This window comes from Salmo salar, chromosome 15, assembly GCF_965601325.2.
Source record: "Salmo salar chromosome 15, fSalSal1, whole genome shotgun sequence".
Taxonomy (NCBI): Eukaryota; Metazoa; Chordata; class Actinopteri; order Salmoniformes; family Salmonidae; genus Salmo; species Salmo salar.
Window position 1 is genome coordinate 78,666,874 of NC_138305.1, and position 18,910 is coordinate 78,685,783.

The 18,910-nt window shown below is 41.5% G+C and overlaps 1 protein-coding gene across 1 annotated transcript in view; it reads right to left on the bottom strand.

Moving 5' to 3' along the window:
* The window catches only part of sycp2 (synaptonemal complex protein 2), an 81,510-nt gene that overhangs the window by 56,296 nt on the left and 6,304 nt on the right, over nt 1-18,910 (bottom strand). The window contains exons 14-23 of the mRNA XM_082962079.1: nt 18,615-18,675; nt 18,180-18,325; nt 15,934-16,008; nt 12,576-12,677; nt 12,233-12,341; nt 10,732-10,889; nt 8,651-8,734; nt 6,555-6,621; nt 6,227-6,278; nt 6,005-6,087 (exon numbers count right to left, since the gene is read on the bottom strand). Of these exons, the coding sequence (XP_082818205.1) occupies nt 6,005-6,087; nt 6,227-6,278; nt 6,555-6,621; nt 8,651-8,734; nt 10,732-10,889; nt 12,233-12,341; nt 12,576-12,677; nt 15,934-16,008; nt 18,180-18,325; nt 18,615-18,675 (937 nt within the window). The remainder of the gene's footprint in view (nt 1-6,004; nt 6,088-6,226; nt 6,279-6,554; nt 6,622-8,650; nt 8,735-10,731; nt 10,890-12,232; nt 12,342-12,575; nt 12,678-15,933; nt 16,009-18,179; nt 18,326-18,614; nt 18,676-18,910) is intronic.

The following is an 18,910-nucleotide window of genomic DNA, read 5'->3' on the forward strand; positions in this document are numbered from 1 at the left end:
AATCTCTCTCCATGCCACTTTATTTGTCACGTCCTCCGCATCCATTTTGCTGTCACGTGCTACGGTGTTCAGAGTTTGTTATAACCAATTTATTGATGTGATTATGATACGCTATAGGTCAGGCCCTATTGTGCCCTATTCAGACAGGATTAGTTTTACTGGGGGAGGTCGGGTAATGTAATTATGTGCACAAGCACAAAACGCCACATCTGTAATTTAAGTCCTGTCCGAATCTGCCATGTCAGTCATTTTTACATGGCAGGAGAGTAATTCCAGCAGAAAAACCTACCGTTTTTTTGGCTAACTCCAAGGTCCTCTGATAATACTAGTCTAGTGTGAATCGACATCCCTGTGTTTTGAGAGAAATATCTGAGTTTGACAGGTGTTGCTCGCGGTTTGCGCAAGAAACAATAACTGATTTGATCAATTGAACTAGTGCTGTGCATAAGCTATATATGAATGACCTACATGTAGCCTATCAACTTTCACAGTGAATGCTTTTGTTTATATTTTTTGTGTGTATGTTGAATATTGCCAAATGCATCAGTAAAAAATATTGAGCCTATTTAATGCAACTCTTGCTGTTAATAGATTGCAAAAAGAAGCATACAACTGACCTAAACATTTGGAAATAATAATTAAACTTTCTCATCCATAGCATTAAAATGCATCTCAAGTGCAATTGCACTGTTCAGCTCACATCTGAAGTCTGCACGAGAAATTAGGACGTACTGCGGATCGCTAAAATATCCTAATGATTATGATCACACTTCCTCAATTCAAATATTATGGCGACACTATAGGAAAGATGGTTTTGTATGGTTTAGAAACTTGGGAACCGGGCTCGAGTTAAATGTTGCCCTATCACCTGGACATGTTGAAATACAGTGTCTTCATGCCTAGAATAAAAACCTCCAAGCTTCCGTCATAACTGTCAATATATTGGGAAAAAATTAAGAATTACAGGGGGCAGTTTGGAAAAAAACTAATCCTGTCCAAATCGTCCTCTGGAATAACGGACATTCTGGAGTAATAATTACATAACAAACGTTCTCTAATAATACTAGTCCCGTGCAAATAGGTCTTTGGTCACGTGCATGCAATCCATACATGTGTCACGCAAAGGTTGAGGGAATAGGGAATGTTTTTCCTATACAAATAAAGGATTTCGGTAATAGAACTTTTCAGTCAGAAATGGCTGTAATTATGTTGCAGCTTCAGCAACACAGAAAGCGCGATAAACCGTTTGATGTAACGTGGTGGTCACTGCAGCAGGGAGGAGAGAGAAACAACGGGTGCTAGTCACAGTCACTTGCTGTTCTTGTTACATAGCGCAGCAAGTCTGAACCCGGCCCGGGACAATCAAATCAATTGCTGGTCGGACTCCCTCTAGTCATTGGTGTATCTTAATTATTTAATTAAACCGTGTGCTTAAAGCATCAGACAGGCTCACTGAATATAGTTGATTTGATTAAAACACACAGGATGTGTCTCTATGGAAAAATACAAATGTAAAAATGTTGACCAATCGATTGGTTGAAAGAACAGATGACTCTTGGTTGATTAAGATTCATTTTAGTCTGGGACAGCCCTACACTATTCGTTTGTGTTTCTTACATCTGCAAACAGCTAGGTTGTTTTTTCTTAGCAAGTTGAGCCTAAATCTTATTAGCCACTAATTCTGATCTCAAATGAGTGCGGGAAATGCAGAAATTGATAAATGCTGCATTTTTGGGGGGCTTGAAGTTGAATTGAACAGTATAAAACAATCAGAATGGAGAAAGACCCATTGAAATCACTTAGAACGTATGTGTTACCACCCTAGGGTCACACACTACTCATTTTTATGTATTTTTTTTACATTATTAGACCAGAAATGTTTTTGTGTTATTATTACATACAGCCGGGAATAACTATTGGATATCAGAGCGGTGGTAACTCACCAGCACTTCCAGCATCACGACCAGGAATACGACTTTCCCAAAGCAGATCCTTTGTTCGCACCCCCCAGGGTAATTGAACTGATTCTAGAAGCCGACCCAAAACATCGCCGGCGAAGGAGAGGTACTCGGAGTGGTCTTCTAGTCCAATTTAGGAGGCACGGACACCACCCACCGCTTCCGAGTATATTACTCGCTAATGTTCAGTCTCTGGATAATAAAGTTGACGAGCTCAGGGCGCGGGTCTCTTTCCAGAGAGACATCAGGGATTGTAATGTATTCTGCTTCATGGAAACATGGCTCTCTCAGCATATACTGCCCGAATCGGTCCAGCCAGCTGAATTCTCAGTCCATTGCGCAGACAGGAATATACATATCTCTTCGGGAAGAAGAAGAGCGGGGGTGTATGTTTCATGATTAACGACTCATGGTGTAATTGTGATAACATACAGGAACTAAACTACTTTAGTTAACCCGATCTAGAATACCTCGCAATCAAATGGCGACCGTATTATCTCCCAAGAGAATTCTCATCGGTTATAGCCACGGCCGTGTATATCCCCCCTCAAGCTGATACCACGACAGCCCTCAAAGAACTCCACTGGACTTTATGCAAACTGGAAACAACATATCCTGAGGCTGCAATTATTGTAGCTGGGGATTTTAACAAAGCACATTTGAGAAAAGGGAAGCCAAAGTTCTATCAACATATTGACTGTAGTACACTGGCAATACTAAAGTGCCTATAAGAACATCCAATAGTCAAAGGTATATGAAATACAAATCGTATAGAGAGAAATAGTCCTATAATTCCTATAATAACTACAACCTAAAACATCTTACCTGGGAATATTGAAGACTCATGTTAAAAGGAACCACCAGCTTTCATATGTTCTCATGTTCTGAGCAAGGAACTTAAACGTTAGCTTTTTTACATGGCACATATTGCACTTTTACTTTCTTCTCCAACACTTTGTTTTTGCATTATTTAAATCAAATTGAACATGTTTCCTTATGATTTTATTGATGTATTATATTAAGTTAAAATAAGTGTTCATTCAGTATTGTTGTAATTGTCATTATTACAAATAAATAAATAAATCGGCCGATTTAATCGGTAGCGGCTTTTTTGGGCCTCCAATAATCGGTATCGGCGTTGAAAAATCCTAATCGGTCGACCTCTAATACATAGACTTGAAATCACTGGCCACTTAAAATAAATGGAACACTAGTGACTTTAATGTCTACATATCTTGCATTACCCATCTCATATGTATATACTGTATACTATTCTAATGTATCTTATTCCATGCCGCTCTGACATTGCTCGTCCATATATTTTTATATTCTTAATTCCACTCCTGTACTAGATGTGTGTATTGGGTATATGTTGTGTAATTATTAGATATTACTTCTTAGATATGACTGCACTGTTGGAGCTAGAAGCACAAGCATTTCGCTACACCCGCGATAACATCTGCTAAACACGTGTATGTGACCAATAAAATGTATTTGATTTGATAAAGCAAATATCTAACTTTTATTATTCAAAACATAAAATACTGTCATACCGTCCATATTTACTTTTTTAAATACCATAATATTATATTTGGGCTATACCGCCCAGCCCTAGTTCAAATCAAAAGGCCTGATTAACATGACATCAATAACGCAGCCACATCCAGAGTCCCCTGATATATATATATATATATATATATATATACAGTCGTATGAAAAAGTTTGGGCACCCCTCTGAGGCGGCATAATAATTTACTCTGTCGTCACAGAAAATGATCACAGTGGCATGCCATTCATTTTCTAATAAAAGCTGAGTTCTGGGGTATTGTCCAGACAAAGATTTTTAGTGTAGCAATATTAAGTTGTATGAAATTAAATCAGATGTGAAAAATAGGCTATGCAAAAATTTGGGCACCCTTGTCATTCTGTTGATTTGAATACCTGTAACTACTTAGCACTGATTAATTGGAACACACAATTGGTTTGGTGAGCTCATTAAGCCTTGAACTTCATAGACAAGTGCATCCAATCATGAGAAAGGGTATTTAAGGTGGCCAATTGCAAGTTGTTGTTCTCTTTGACTCTCCTCTGAAGAGTGGCAACATGGGGGCCTCAAAACAACTCTCAAATGACCTGAAAACAAAGATTGTTCAACATTATGGTTTAGAGGAAGGCTACAAAAAGCTATCGCAGAGATGTAAACTGTCAGTGTCCACTGTGAGGAACATAGTGAGGAAATGGAAGGCCACAGGCACAGTTCTTGTTAAGGCCAGAAGTGGCAGGCCAAGTAAAATATTGGAGCGGCAAAGGCGAAGGATGGTGAGAACGGTCAAAAACAGCCCACAGACCACCTTCAAAGACCTACAACCTCATCTTGCTGCAGATGGTGTCACTGTGCATCGTTCAACAATTCAGCGCACTTTGCACAAGGAGAAGCTGTATGGGAGAGTGATGCGGAAGAAGCCTTTTCTGCACACACGCCATAAACAGAGTCGCTTGAGGTATGCAAATGCACATTTGGACAAGCCAGCTTCATTTTGGAATAAGGTGCTGTGGACTGATGAAACAAAGATTTAGTTATTTGGTCATAACAAGGGACGTTATGGATGGTGGCAAAAGAACACAGCGTTCCAAGAAAAACACTTGCTACCCACAGTAAAATTTGGTCGGGGTTCCATCATGCTGTGGGGCTGTGTGGCCAGTGCCAGTACTGGGAATCTTGTTAAAGTTGAGGGTCGCATGGATTCCACTCAATATCAGCAGATTCTTGGGAATAATGTTGAAGAATCAGTCACAAAGTTGAAGTTACGCCGGGGCTGGATATTTCAACAAGACAACGACCCACAACACTGCTCAAAATCTACCCGGGCATTTATGCAGAGGAACAAGTACAATGATCTGGAACGGCCATCCCAGTCCCCAGACCTGAATATCATTGAGAATCTGTGGGATGATTTGAAGCGGGCTGTCCATGCTCGGTTACCATCAAACCTAACTGAACTGGAGATGTTTTGTAAGGAGGAATGGTCCAAAATACCTTCATCCAGAATCCAGACACTCATTAGAGGCTATAGGAAGCGTCTAGAGGCTGTTATTTTAGAAAAAGGAGGCTCTACTAAATATTAATGTGATTTTTTTCTATTGGGGTGCCCAAATTTATGCACCTGTCTAATTTTGTTTTGATGCATATTGCACATTTTCTGTTAATCCAATAAACCTCATTTCACTACTGAAATATTACTGTGTCCATCAGTTATTTGATAGATCAAAATGAAATTGCTGATCCAAACACCCAATTATTTATAAATGGAAATCATGGAAATTGTCAGGGGTGCCCAAACTTTTTCATACGACTGTGTGTGTGTGTGTGTGTGTGTGTGTGTGTGTGTATGTATGTATGTATGTATGTATATATATATATATATATATATATATATATATATATATATATATATATATATATATATATATATATATATTTTTTTTTATTTAGTTTAAAAGCTCTGACGAAGACCAAGAGAACAATAAACACTTTCAATGAGAAAACAGAAATCCACTTTGAGTAAAACATTTTTTTTCTGTTTTCAAAGATGTAGCATACGTACGATGCAATACTTGTGATAATTTTAAGGAGAACAAAAACGACTTAGCCTACATTTGAACACCACCGCAAAAGCTGAACATGGTCGGTCAATCAACAATGGCCGCAGAGTGAATAAGGTCTATTGGAGACACTGTGCATACATGGTTCTCATGAGACATTTCAGTAATAGCAGCAGCTGTTATGAGTCTTTTGATGAGTGTGGATTTAGTAAGGCGATTACTAAAGCTTACCTAACTACCTACTCATAAATGCTCATAAATCTAAATTCAGTTACATACTGTATTCCTACCAACATTTTTATAATTCTAAAAGTATTAATTTAAAGTCTAACTTAAAAAAAAAAACAATTATTTTTTTTACTAAATAGGTCCTGTACATGTTGTGAAAATAACTCTAGAATACTGTAGGAGATTGGGAGGAGGAAGTTCTTGGGGAAGATTACCTGGTTTGGGCAGTGCCTTCTGGAAGCCTCTCTGTACCGGCAGCAGCATCTCAGATACAGACACTTTCCTCCAGTGGGAGAATCTGTTCGAACAAACAAAGATGCATGCACACGCACACACACACACACGTGGTCTAAAAGCTCCTCCATGTGTAAACATGTCTGATTCAAAATCAGATTTTAAATAAATTGTGATTTCAATGACAGAGACCATGTACTTACATAGTTCTCTCTGTTTTCATGGTAGGCTGGGTGTCAGGGACAATGCTGCTGTCTGTTAGATGGAATGAGGGTAAAGGGAAATAAATGGTGTGTTTACAGACTGTTAACAGTCATTACATTTATGTTACATCTATGGGAGATGTATTACAGAGAAAATGTGAATGCCCAAGTGACTGTCACAACCAATCTACATTCATTTTTAAATTACATGTTGTCATTAAGCAGACACTTATCTAGAGCAACTAAACAGTCAGTGCATTCAATTGAGTTAGGACAACCACATATCACAGTCATGGTATACAGTATATAAAGTGTGAAGGAACTGTACCAAGAAGCTCCTCTTTCTCCGCCTGGTCAGTTTGGACCATCTCCACCACTTTGTCCACTGGGATGTGCTGCAAGACGAGTACCGGTACAATAATTAAACTACTGCTACTACCTCCTGCTACTACTCCTCTTTAGTCAGCTACAACTAATAATGATAGACTATAGAATTACCACTACAGATGCTACTACTACAACCATAGCTATATATCAGGGTTTCCGTTAGGGAAATGTGGTGCCGGACAACTTGACCGGGAAGATTTTAATTTACAGGCCATTTGAGGAATTTACCAAACCCATATGCATTGGGTGCATAACTCATTATGGCATCCACCCACGGTGCTCCGAATGACAGAAATCTGATTTAGATGATAATGCATCTTAACAAAACAAGGAAGGAAGCAGCCACTAAATGCAATTTGCGGGAATTCAGCGCACCGATAGCGGTTCCATATGTGAGAGAGATGCAAATCTCTGTTAAACTTAGAAAGAGTGGGGTGTGAGTATAATTTTTTTAAATGTTAAGACAAGAAGGGGTGGGGTGTGTGGTGAAGATATAAGCAAGTCTCTCCAGAATGGCTCAGCTGTCTTCTGCCAATTCTTGCTCATTTATTGTTTCATTGTGTGAATCGCTTGCCCTTAGATATATATATATATTTTTTTTGCAATTCCCCATTACATGTCACCTGTAGTAAATGTACCCATCATTTGGTTATATACATTTCTGTTAGTGCATGTATTAATTACAGTCATGTATTGTTCTCACTCTCGGAGTGGAAACGTTGTTTGCAGAGTTCACAACCTGCTACACTTGTGAGAAAGAAGTTTTAGTTTATTTCATAACCATAATTTACGAGATCTTTTTTTTGTTTGTTTGGAGTGCTCCATGTAAGCAATGAGCATGTCTGGTTTCTCTGTCCTGATTATTTCGAGGGAGCGCAAGCGCCTGAGTACGCATAGAAGTACCTCGCCTGCTGCACAGAAATGTAGGATTTAGTATTTTATTTTTACATCCACTGCAAATTAAAATATATATTTTTTTTATATATATACACAGTATATATTTTGGGGGGGTATTTTATCCCCTTTTCTCCCCAATTTTGTGATATCCAATTGCGATCTGGTCTTATCGCTGCAACTCCCTAACGGGCTCGGGAGAGGTGATGGTCGAGTCATGCGTCCTCCGAACCATGACCCGCCAAACTGCGCTTCTTAACACCCGCCCGCTTAACCCAGAAGCCAGCCGCACCAATGAGGAAACACCGTTCAACTGACGACCAAAGTCAGCCTGAAGGCGCCCGGCCCGCAACAAGGAGTCACTAGAGCGTGATGAACCAGGTAAAGCCCCCCTGCTAAACCCTCCCCTAACGACGCTGTGCGCAGCCCTACGGGACTACCGGTCACGGCCGGTTGTGACACAGCCTGGGATCGAGCCTCAAGCACTGCGATGTAGTGCCTTAAACCGCTACTTGGGAGGCAAATAATAATTTATTAAATCTATAGTTTCTCACCGTAATCTATTTGAAAAATCTTTCCAACAATCTCCCCCTTGATAATCACCAATCCTCAGTATGAAAGAGAAATTAAAGTTACAGAACTAATGCTCCATTGGCCTATAGGCTATGACTTCCATGCGCCCATTTCTTTAGCAGCCAATGGATCACAGTGTATTAATTTCCATTAATGAATAAAAAGCATTATTTTGCAATGGGATTTTCTTCCTCCCGGTCATTTTGCCCGGCAACAGTTCTATTTGTCGGCTTTTCATTTATTTTTTGGGGGCCAAAAGCCGGTAATTGCCGGCTAACAGAAACCCTGCTATAAATGTATAATAATTACTCCAATATTACTATTGGTGGAATATCACAATGTCACTACTATTAGGACAGTACTGTCCAGGCGGTGTACTTGTACATAAAGCTGACGCACGCTACAGAAACAGGAGATTGGCCCAGAGGACAGGAGCCTTTCTGGCACGGACAAGGCTACCTAGAACTTACTTACTACTACTATTGCTACAGCTACTAGTACGATTATCAATGAAAAACTGCTATCCGTTGTACTACCACTCCTATCAGTTAGGAGAAAGACCAGACCAACCCTGCGGTATTTCTCTGCCACAGGTCCAGCTCTGGTGTCCTGCTTAGTAGCTTTGCTCTGTGATAGAGCAACCACCGCATCCATCTGGGGAAAAAAAAAAAGTAACTCTTAGAAGCAAATCCTAACTTCCACTCTGTCATATATGAGATATTTCAACTGGTGTTGAAGTTAGGATTTCCCCCTCAGTGCTGCTGCCTATGCTACGGGAGGGTTTAGCTTCCATCTAGTCTCAAGTGCATTACTCTAAGGGACAAATCTTTACTTAAATTTAAGTTGAATTTTCACTTAGTCTCCCATTGGTATCAATGTGTTAGGGTTAGTCCCGAAGTGAGAATTGCATTATCTATGTAATGACAAAGTGCATCTGTAATTTTCACTCAAATCTCCCATTGACAGTGAGAGATTGACTGTCAGTTACACAAAATAGTTACACACATCTCCAGTTAGAATTGGGCCACTACTGAGTAATACAGTAAATACAATAAAATAGAAAGCGTACAGTGCATTCGAAAAGTATTTAGACCCCCTGACTTTTTCCACATTGTGTTACGTTACAGCCTTATTCTAAAATTGATTAAATTGTTATTTTTCCACATCAATCTACACAAAATACCCCATAATGACAAAGCAAAAATAAAAATATGAAATATCATATTTACAGAAGTATTCAGCACCTTGTTGCATTACCTTTGGCAGCGATTACAGCTTTGAGTCTTCTTGGGTATGACCCTACAAGCTTGGCACACCTGTCGTTGGGGAGTTTCTCCCATTGCTCTTTGCGGATCCTCTCAAGCTCTGTCAGGTTGGATGGGGAGCATTGCTACACAGCTATTTTCAGGCCACTCCAGAGATGCTCGATTGGCTTCAAGTCCAGGCTCTGGCTGGGCCACTCAAGGACATTCAGAGACTTGTCCCAAAGCCACTCCTGCGATGTCTTGGCTGTGTGCTTAGGGTTGTTGTCCTGTTGGAAGGTGAACCTTCGCTCCAGTCTGAGGTCCTGCGCAATCTGGAGCAGGTTATCAAGGATCTCTTCGTACTTTGCTCCATTCATCTTTGCCTCGATCCTGACAAGTCTCCAAGTCCATGCTGCTGAAAAACATCCCCACAGCAAGATGCTGCCACCACCATGATTCATCGTAGGGATGGTGCCAGGTTTCCTCCAGACGTGGTGCTTGGCATTGAGGCCAAAGAGTTCAATGTTGGTTTCATCAGACCAGAAAATCTTGTTTCTCTGAGTCTTTTGGTGCCTTTTGGCAAACTACAAGCGGAATGTCATGTGCCTTTTACTGAGGAGTGGCTCTGTCTGGCCACTCTACCATAAAGTGCTGCAGAGATGGTTGTCCTTCTGGAAGGTTCTCCCATCTCCACAGAGAAACTCTAGAGCTCTGTCAGGGTGACCATCGGGTTCTTGGTCACCTCCCAGACCAAGGCCCTTTTCCCCCTCGATTGCTCAGTTTGGCCGGGCGGCCAGCTCTACGAAGAGTCTTGGTGGTTCCAAACTTCTTCCATTTAAGAATGATGAAGGCCACTGAGTTCTTGGGAACCTTCAATGCTACAGATATTTTTTGGTACCCTTCCCCAGATCTGTGCCTCGACACAATCCTGTCTCCGAACTCTACGGACAATTCCTTCAACCTCATGGCTTGGTTTTTGCTCTGACATGCACTGTCAACTGTGGGACCGTATATAGACAGGTGTGCGCCTTTCCAAATCATGTCCAATCAATTGAATTTACCACAGATGGACTCCAATCAAGCTGTAGAAACATCTGAAGGATGATCATTGGAAACCGAATGCACCTGAGCTCAATTTCGAGTCTCATAGAAAAGGGTCTGAGTACTTATGTAAATAAGGTATTTCTGCTAAAATGTCTAAAAGCCAATTTTTGCTTTGTCATTATGGGCTATTGTGTGTAGATTGCTGAGGAAAAACATTAATTTAATCCATTTTAGAATAAGGCTGTAACGTAACAAAATGTGGAAAAAGTCAAGGGGTCTGAATACTTTCCGAAGGCACTGTATATCTGTAATGAATGCATGACTGTAAATGTAACTCCATTTCTATGGTAAGTCCTTCTGCACCTGCTCCCTCCTGCTGTGGCTCAGTGTAATGCCAGGGGCGGCGTTGTAGTAGGGTTTGGCCGTCCTCAGCTCCCCCAGGCCCGACTGGCCTTGTCTCTCACACGACCTGACCAGCTCCATTGCCGGCTTCACTTTGGACCTGCTGCCTCCGGGAGTGGCTAAAGTAGGAGAGGGGAATCCATCGAAGAGCAACATTAAAACACACAGAGACACGCACACACACACACCATTCAACAAAGAGAAAGCAAAAAGACAAATCACATTCAACAGAACTAAATAACAAAGTACTGTTCCATTCCACTCTATTTCGGTTGAGGCAGATATTCACTACAGGCCAAAAGTATGTGGACACATTCTCGTCTAACATCTCATTCCAAAATCATGGGCATTAATATGGAGTTGGTCCTCCTTTGCTGCTATAACAGCCTCCACTCTTCTGGGAAGGCTTTCCAGTAGATGTTGGAACATTGCTGCGGGGACTTGCCTCCATTCTGCCACAAGAACATTAGTGAGGCCGGGCAATTGGGCCTAGATTGCAGTCGGCATTCCAATTCATACCAAAGGTGTTCGATGGGGTTGAGGTCAGAGCTCTGTGCAGGCCAGTCAGGTTCTTCCAAACCGATCTTGACAAACTATTTCTGTATGGACCTTGCTTTGTGCACAGGGGCATTGTCATGCTGAAACAGGAAAGAGCCTTCCCCAAACTTTTGCCACAAAGTGGGAAGCACAGTATCGTCTGGAATGTCACGGTATGCTGTAGTGTTAATATTTCCCTTCACTGGAACTAAGGGGCCTAGCCCGAACCCTGAAAAACAGCCGCAGACCATTATTCCTCCTCCACCAAACTTTACAGTTGGCACCATGCATTTGGGCAGGTAGCATTCTCCTGGCATCCACCAACCCCTTATCGTCCATCAGACTGCCAGACGGTGTAGCGTGATTCCAGAGAACACATTTCCACTGCTCCAGAGTCCAATGGCGGCGAGCTTTACACCACTCCAGCCAACACTTGGTATTGAGCATAGTGATCTTAGGCTTGTGTGCGGCTGCTCAGCCATGGAAACCCATTTCATGAAGCTCCCGACGAACAGTTCTTGTGCTGACGTTTCTTCCAGAGGCAGTTTGGAACTCGGTAGTGAGTGTTGCAACTGAGGACAGACAATTTTTATGCACTTTGCGCTTCAGCACTCAGCGGTGCCGTTCTGTGAGCTTGTGTGGCTTACCACTTTGAGGCTGAGCCGTTGTTGCTCCTAGACGTTTCCACTTCACAATAACAGCACTTACAGATGCAGGTCTTCTTGGGAAGATGGCATCCTATGACGGTGCCATGTTGAAAGTCACTGAGCTCTTCAGTACGGGCCATTCTACTGCCAATGTGTGTCTATGGAGATAGCATGGCCGTGTGCTCGATTTTATACACCTGTCAGCAACGGGTGAGGCTGAAATAATCAAATCCACTAATTTGAAGGAGTGTCTACATACTTTTGTGGGGGGTACCCACATGCTGCCATAACAACGCTAAAGGGGCTGGCTCCTGTCCCCCTCCCTCCTCCGCTGCTGGTGATGAACGTGCTGGACTCAGACACCCTCCTCTTGGCTGGAGTCACTATCTGGGATAAAAAAACAGTGTGTGTGTGTATGTGTGCATTTCATTATAAGACCATACTCAGTTAGAATATCACACAAGCCACCAATGGTATTTACTAACTGGTGTTCTGCGGTCTTTGTCCACTTACAGTAGTACACTGTGCCAAGCTTTACACGGCATTAAATACTCCACACCAGCAATGATTTATTGCTAACTCAGATAACGAACTAGTTGCTTCCCAGTGGTTATCAGTCACCTCTAAGGGTCCAGAGGGGCGAGGGGGTAGCAGACAAGGGACACTGTCCCTCTCTCTCTCCACGTCACCGTCGGGGGACATCTGACTCTCGGGAACAAGAGCCTGTTTGGATATGACTGTCTGTCAGTCTCACTTCCGAACATTTCCCAGGCAATGTAATCACAGAGGGCAAATACATTGATATTCGTGATGGTTGGAAGACATTTGCTGTGTGTTGGAACGCCAACACTGTTTTATATTCAAGGAATAACTCACTCAAAACCACGAATTCCTATGATTTACATTGTTAAATAACGCAAATATGCAACAACAAAAAAATCTGCATTTTGCTGTTATACGTTAGGAAGCAACACGAAAATGGTTGTGGAAATCTGCAAAGCTCAAGTCAAATACAAAAGCTCACAATTAATTGATCTCTCTAGAAGGCCTGGCTGGCCAGGTAGTTTTTAAACACCTGTAACTGCCATTTCATGCAATCTAGAGCTAAAACAAATACCCCATTAGGGTGTAGTGCTTAGGCAAGTAAAAAAACATACAGCACCAGTGAAAAGTTTGGACACACCTACTTGTTTATTTTTACTATTTTCTCCATTGTAGAATAACAGTGAAGACATTAAAACTATGAAATAACACATATGGAATCATGTAGTAACCAAAAAAGTGTTAAACATATCAAAATATATTTGATGACAGCTTTGCACACGCTTGGCATTCTCTCAACCAGCTTCACCTGGAATGCTTTTCCAATAGTCTTGAAGGAGTTCCCACATATGCTGAGCACTTGTTGGTTGCTTTTCTTTCACTCTGTGGTCCAACTCATCCAACACCATCTCATTTGGGTTGAGGTCGGGTGATTGTGGAGGCCAGGTCATCTGATGAAGCACTCCATCACTCTCCTTCTTGGTCAAATAGCCCTGACACAGCCTGTGTTCGCTGCAGAATGCTGTGGTAGCCATGCTGGTTAAGTGTGCCTTGAATTCTCCTTTAGTAATGGTTTTCTTGCAGCAATTTGACCATGAAGGCCTGATTCACGCAGTCTCCTCTGAACAGTTGGTGTGGAGATGTGTCTGTTACTTGAACTCTGAAGCATTTAACCTCTCTAGGGGAGGTGGGACGAAGTCGAACCCACACTATTCAACAGCCAGTGACAAATCAGAGCGCCAAATTTAAAACCACAAAATGTCATAATTCAAAGTTCTCAAACATAGGACTATTTAACACCATTTTATAGATACACTTCTCCTGAATCGAACCACGTTGTCCGATTTCCAAAAGGCTTTACAGCGAAAGCAAAACATTAGATTATGTTAGGAGAGTACATGGACACAAAAAACCACACAGCCATTTCCAAGCAACTAGCATGCATCACAAATACCCAAAACACAGTTAAATGCAGCACCAACCTTTGATGATCTTCATCAGATGACACTCCTAGGACATTATGTTATACAATACATGCATGTTTTGTTCAATCAAGTTCATATTTATATCAAAAACCAGCTTTTTACATTAGCATGTGATGTTCAGAACTAGCATACCCACCGAGAACTTCCGGTGAATTTACTAAATTACTCACGATAAACGTTGACAAAATACATAGCAATTATTTTAAGAATTATAGATACAGAACTCCTTTATGCAATCGCTATGTCCGATTTTAAAATAGCTTTTCGGCGAAAGCACATTTTGCAATATTCTGAGTACATAGCTCGGCCATCACGGCTAGCTAATTTGACACCCACCAAGTTTGGGACAACCTAAACTCAGAATTACTATTAGAAAAATTGGATTACCTGACCGCACTCCCAGGACTTCTACTTCAACAACAAATGTTGTTTTGGTTCCAAATAATCCATAGTTATATTCAAATAGCTCCGTTTTGTTCGTGCGTTCAGGTCACTATCCGAAGGGTGACGCGCGAGTGCATTTCGTGACAAAAAATTTAAAAATATTCCATTACCATACTTCGAAGAATGTCAAACGCTGTTTAAAATCAATTTTTACGCGATTTTTCTCGTAAAATAGCGATAATATTCCAACTGGGCAACGTTGTATTCATTCAAAGGCTGAAAGAAAAAAATGGAGTAGTCTCGTGAACGCACATCTCAGTCTCACTGTCCCCAGGCTGACCACTAACAAATTCTGCTGCTGTTCTTTGCCCAGAGACAGCAGACACCCCATTCCACTTTCTGGCGGCTTTAGAGATCCAATGGAAGCCTTAGAAAATGTCATGTTACAGCACAGATGCAGTATTTTCGATAGAGATGCAACAGAAGGACAACAAATTGTCAGACAGGGCTCTTCCTGTATGGAGTCTTCTCAGGTTTTGGCCTGCCATATGAGTTCTGTTATACTCACAGACACCATTCAAACAGTTTTAAAAACTTTAGAGTGTTTTCTATCCAAATCTACTAATTATATGCATATTCTAGTTTCTGGGCAGGAGCAGTAACCAGATTAAATCGGGTACGTTTTTTATCCGGCCGTGAAAATACTGCCCCCTATCCCAAAGAAGTTAAGTATTTATTTGGCCTGCAATTTCTGAGGCCGGCAACTCTAATGAACTTATCCTCTGCAGCAGAGGTAACTCTGGGTCTTCCTTTCCTGTGGCGGTCCTCATGAGAGCCAGTTTCATCATAGCGCTTGATGGTTTTTGCGACTGCACTTGAAGAAACGTTCAAAGTTCTTGAAATGATCTGGATTGACTGACCTTAATGTCTTAAAGTAATGATGGACTGTCGTTTCTCTTTGCCTACTTGAGCTGTCCTTGTCATAATATGGACTTGGTATTTTACCAAATAGGGCTATCTTCTGTATACCACCCCTACCTTGTCACTACACAACTGATTGGCTGAAACGCATTAAGGAGGAAAGAAATTCCACAAATTAACTTTTAACAAGTGTGCATTCCAGGTGACTACCTCATGAAGCTGGTTGAGAGAATGTCAAGGGTGGGAAACTCTCAAATATAAAATATATTTTGATTTCTTTCACACTGTTTTGGTTACTACATGATTCCATATGTGTTATTTCATAGTTTTGATGTCTTCACTATTATTCTACAATGCAGAAAATAGTAAAAATAAAGAAAAACCCTTGAATGAGTAGGCGTGTACAAACGTTTGACTGGTACTATATATATATATATATATATATATATATATATATTTTATTTATTTTTTGTTTACATAGTGGCGCAGCCAGTCCACAAGGTAGGGCAGCGCCAATCTTAGTCTTTGGGGAGAACCCTGTATGAACTATCATTACAATCTGAGAGCGCAGATTTTTCTGCCTTTCCACTGTAAAATGTCTGTCTGATTGCAAGATGAACAGGGAGTAAACTACACAGGATCCTTACCTGGGAGCAGTTGTCATCCATAACAATCTTGACTGAGGTCTTCACGACAGAGGTTCTTCTCTTGCCCACAAACGACTGACAGGAAACAAGGAAACAGGCCTTTGTATCAGTATATCGCCCCCAAGATATGCAGTCCATTTGGAAAGTATTCAGAACCCTTGACTTTTTCCACTTTGTGTTACGTTACAGCCTTATTCTAAAATGGATTAAATACATGTTTTCCCGCTTCAATCTACACACAACACCCCATAATGACGAAGTGAAAACAGGTTTAGACATTTTTTCACATTTATTAAAAATAAAAAACTGAAATACCTTATTTACATAAGTATTCAGACCCTTTGATATGAGACTCGAAATTGAGCTCAGGTGCATCCTGTTTCCATTGATCATCCTTGAGATGTTTCTACAACTTGATTGGAGTCCACCTGTGGTAAATTCAATTGACTAGACATGATTTGGAAAGGCACACAAGGTCCCACAGTTGACAGTGCATGTCAGAGCAAAAACCAAGCCATGAGGTTGAAGGAATTGTCCGTAGAGCTCCGAAACAGGATTGTGTCGAGGCACAGATCTGGGGAAGGGTACCAAAACAACGCTGCAGCATTGAAGGTCCCCAAGAACACAGTGGGCTCCATCATTCTTAAATGGAAGAAGTTTGGAACCACCAAGACTCTTCATAAAGCTGGCCGCCTGGGCAAACTGAGCAATCGGGGGAGATGGGCCTTGGTCAGGGAGGTGACAAAGAACCCGATGGTCACTCTGACAAAGTTCCTCTATGGAGTTCCTCTGTGGAGATGGGAGAGTCTTCCAGAAGTACAACAATCAATTCAGCACTCCACCAGTAAAAGGCACATGACATTCCGCTTGGAGTTTGCTAAAAGGCACCAAAAGACTCAGAGAAACAAGATTTTCTGGTCTGATGAAACCAACATTGAACTCTTTGGCCTCAATGCCAAGCACCACGTCTGGAGGAAACCTGGCACCACCCCTACGGTGAATCATGGTGGTGGCAGCATGGAGGGAAAGACGAACTAGTCAGGATCGAGGGAAAGATGAACGGAGCAAAGTACAGAGAGATCCTTGATGAAAACCTGCTCCTGAGCGCTCAGGCCCTCAGACTGGAGCGAAGGTTCACCTTCCAATAGGACAAAGGCCCTAAGCACACATCCAAGACAACGCAGGTCTCTCATGTCCTTGAGTGGCCCAGCCAGACCCCGGACTTGAACCCGATCAAACATCTCTGGAGAGACATGAAAATGTGCAGCGACGCTCCCCATCCAACCTGACAGAGCTTGAGAGGATCTGCAGAGAAGAATGGGAGAAACTCCCCAAATACAGGTGTGCCAAGCTTGTAGCGTCATACCCAAGAAGACTCGAGGCTGTAATCGCCGCCAAAGGTGCTTCAACAAAGTACTGAGTAAAGGGTCTGAATACTTACGTAAATGTGATATTTCTGGTTTTTATTTTTAATAAATTAGCAAAAATGTTTAAAAAAATGTTTTTGCTTTGTTATTATGGGGTATTGTGTGTAGAGTGATGAGGGGGAAAAAAACAAATTAATCAATTTTAGAATAAAGCTGTAACATAACAAAATGTGGAAAAAGTCAAGGGGTCTGAATACTTTCCGAATGCACTTTAAGCCTCCAACAGTTAGGCCAAAAAACACATTCATTATCATGGATTGATTTGTGAAGTCTGCAGGGAAAAAGCATGTGATATTGATTCTTTGGAACACCGTGAAATTGAATTTTGTTTCACCATTTATTTCAAATGTAATATTAGTTAATGATCCATTTAAGATGGCTACAGATTTTGAAAGTTCACTAATATCACTATAAGGCTGTCACTCAAACTTGGATGTCATTCAGAACTTCTGCTAAAGGACGAAGAGAATACTGATCCAAGACCACGGGACATAGGTGTCAGAGTAGGAGTGATCAGTTTTGTCTTGTAGTTCACAAAGAATAAGATTACATGGACAGGCTGATCCTAGACCTGCACTCCTACTGCGAGACATTACATAGGGCACCAGTTCTCAGGCTTGGGGGCAATCTTGTCTCCTGTTAGCAGGGTAGTATTCACTAGAAACCAAATAGAACACAACTTCCCGAACCAGGGAAAGACCTACCTGAACTTGTCCAATAAGAAACTGTCATTTGTGTTGGAAAACGTTCTTCGTTGCAAAATGTTTTCCTACGGTTCGCACTAATGAATACACTGCGGTAGATATAAACGCTACCTACTTTGTTCTTGTTTCCGTAGACGCTCCTAGCTGCCTGCATGATGTCCAGGGAGGAGCTGAAGTGGATGGTGAGGTGGGAGCCCTCCACCCCGCTAACACACAGCGGCTCTGTCAGCTTTAGCTTCAGCACCCTCCTCCTACCCTCCTCTGGACAGAGAGCACATGAAAGTACACAGCAGGGTGTTTTCCCAAACACACACACAAGGGAGTTTTCAGTACACACCTGGGGATTTTTAGTAATATGAAATGTGCAGAAACTTTTCAGATAGAAATGTATTGAATATAGTTGACACCATTCCCTATTTCTACAAGGCGGACAATCATATCTGTTCTATGCAACACATTCTTTCCACCCTACTAGACGAGCATTAGACGGCTAGCTTTGACTTGTGGGCTGAGAGAAAAGGTGAGTGTATGTCCATATACGTTTGGTTACCTGTGACTATGTAACTGTGGACTTCATTCTCAGGGATGCAGGCTGTGTCCCACTGACCCTCCTGTGGAAAAATTAAAATACAAATGTTTTGCTGACCTGCCAGGGTAACCAGTCCTACTACTGATTCCCCTAATTCTGAATCTATCCTATCCACCTAACACGGACTCCAGACTCTGAGGGAAAGTCAATTCCAAATATAGCATGTAACGCTGCCAATGGTAGAGTGAGGAATTGATGCATATATTATACAAGATAGAAAAAGTAAGCCATGTGGCTATGGCAACTAGATTTGATCA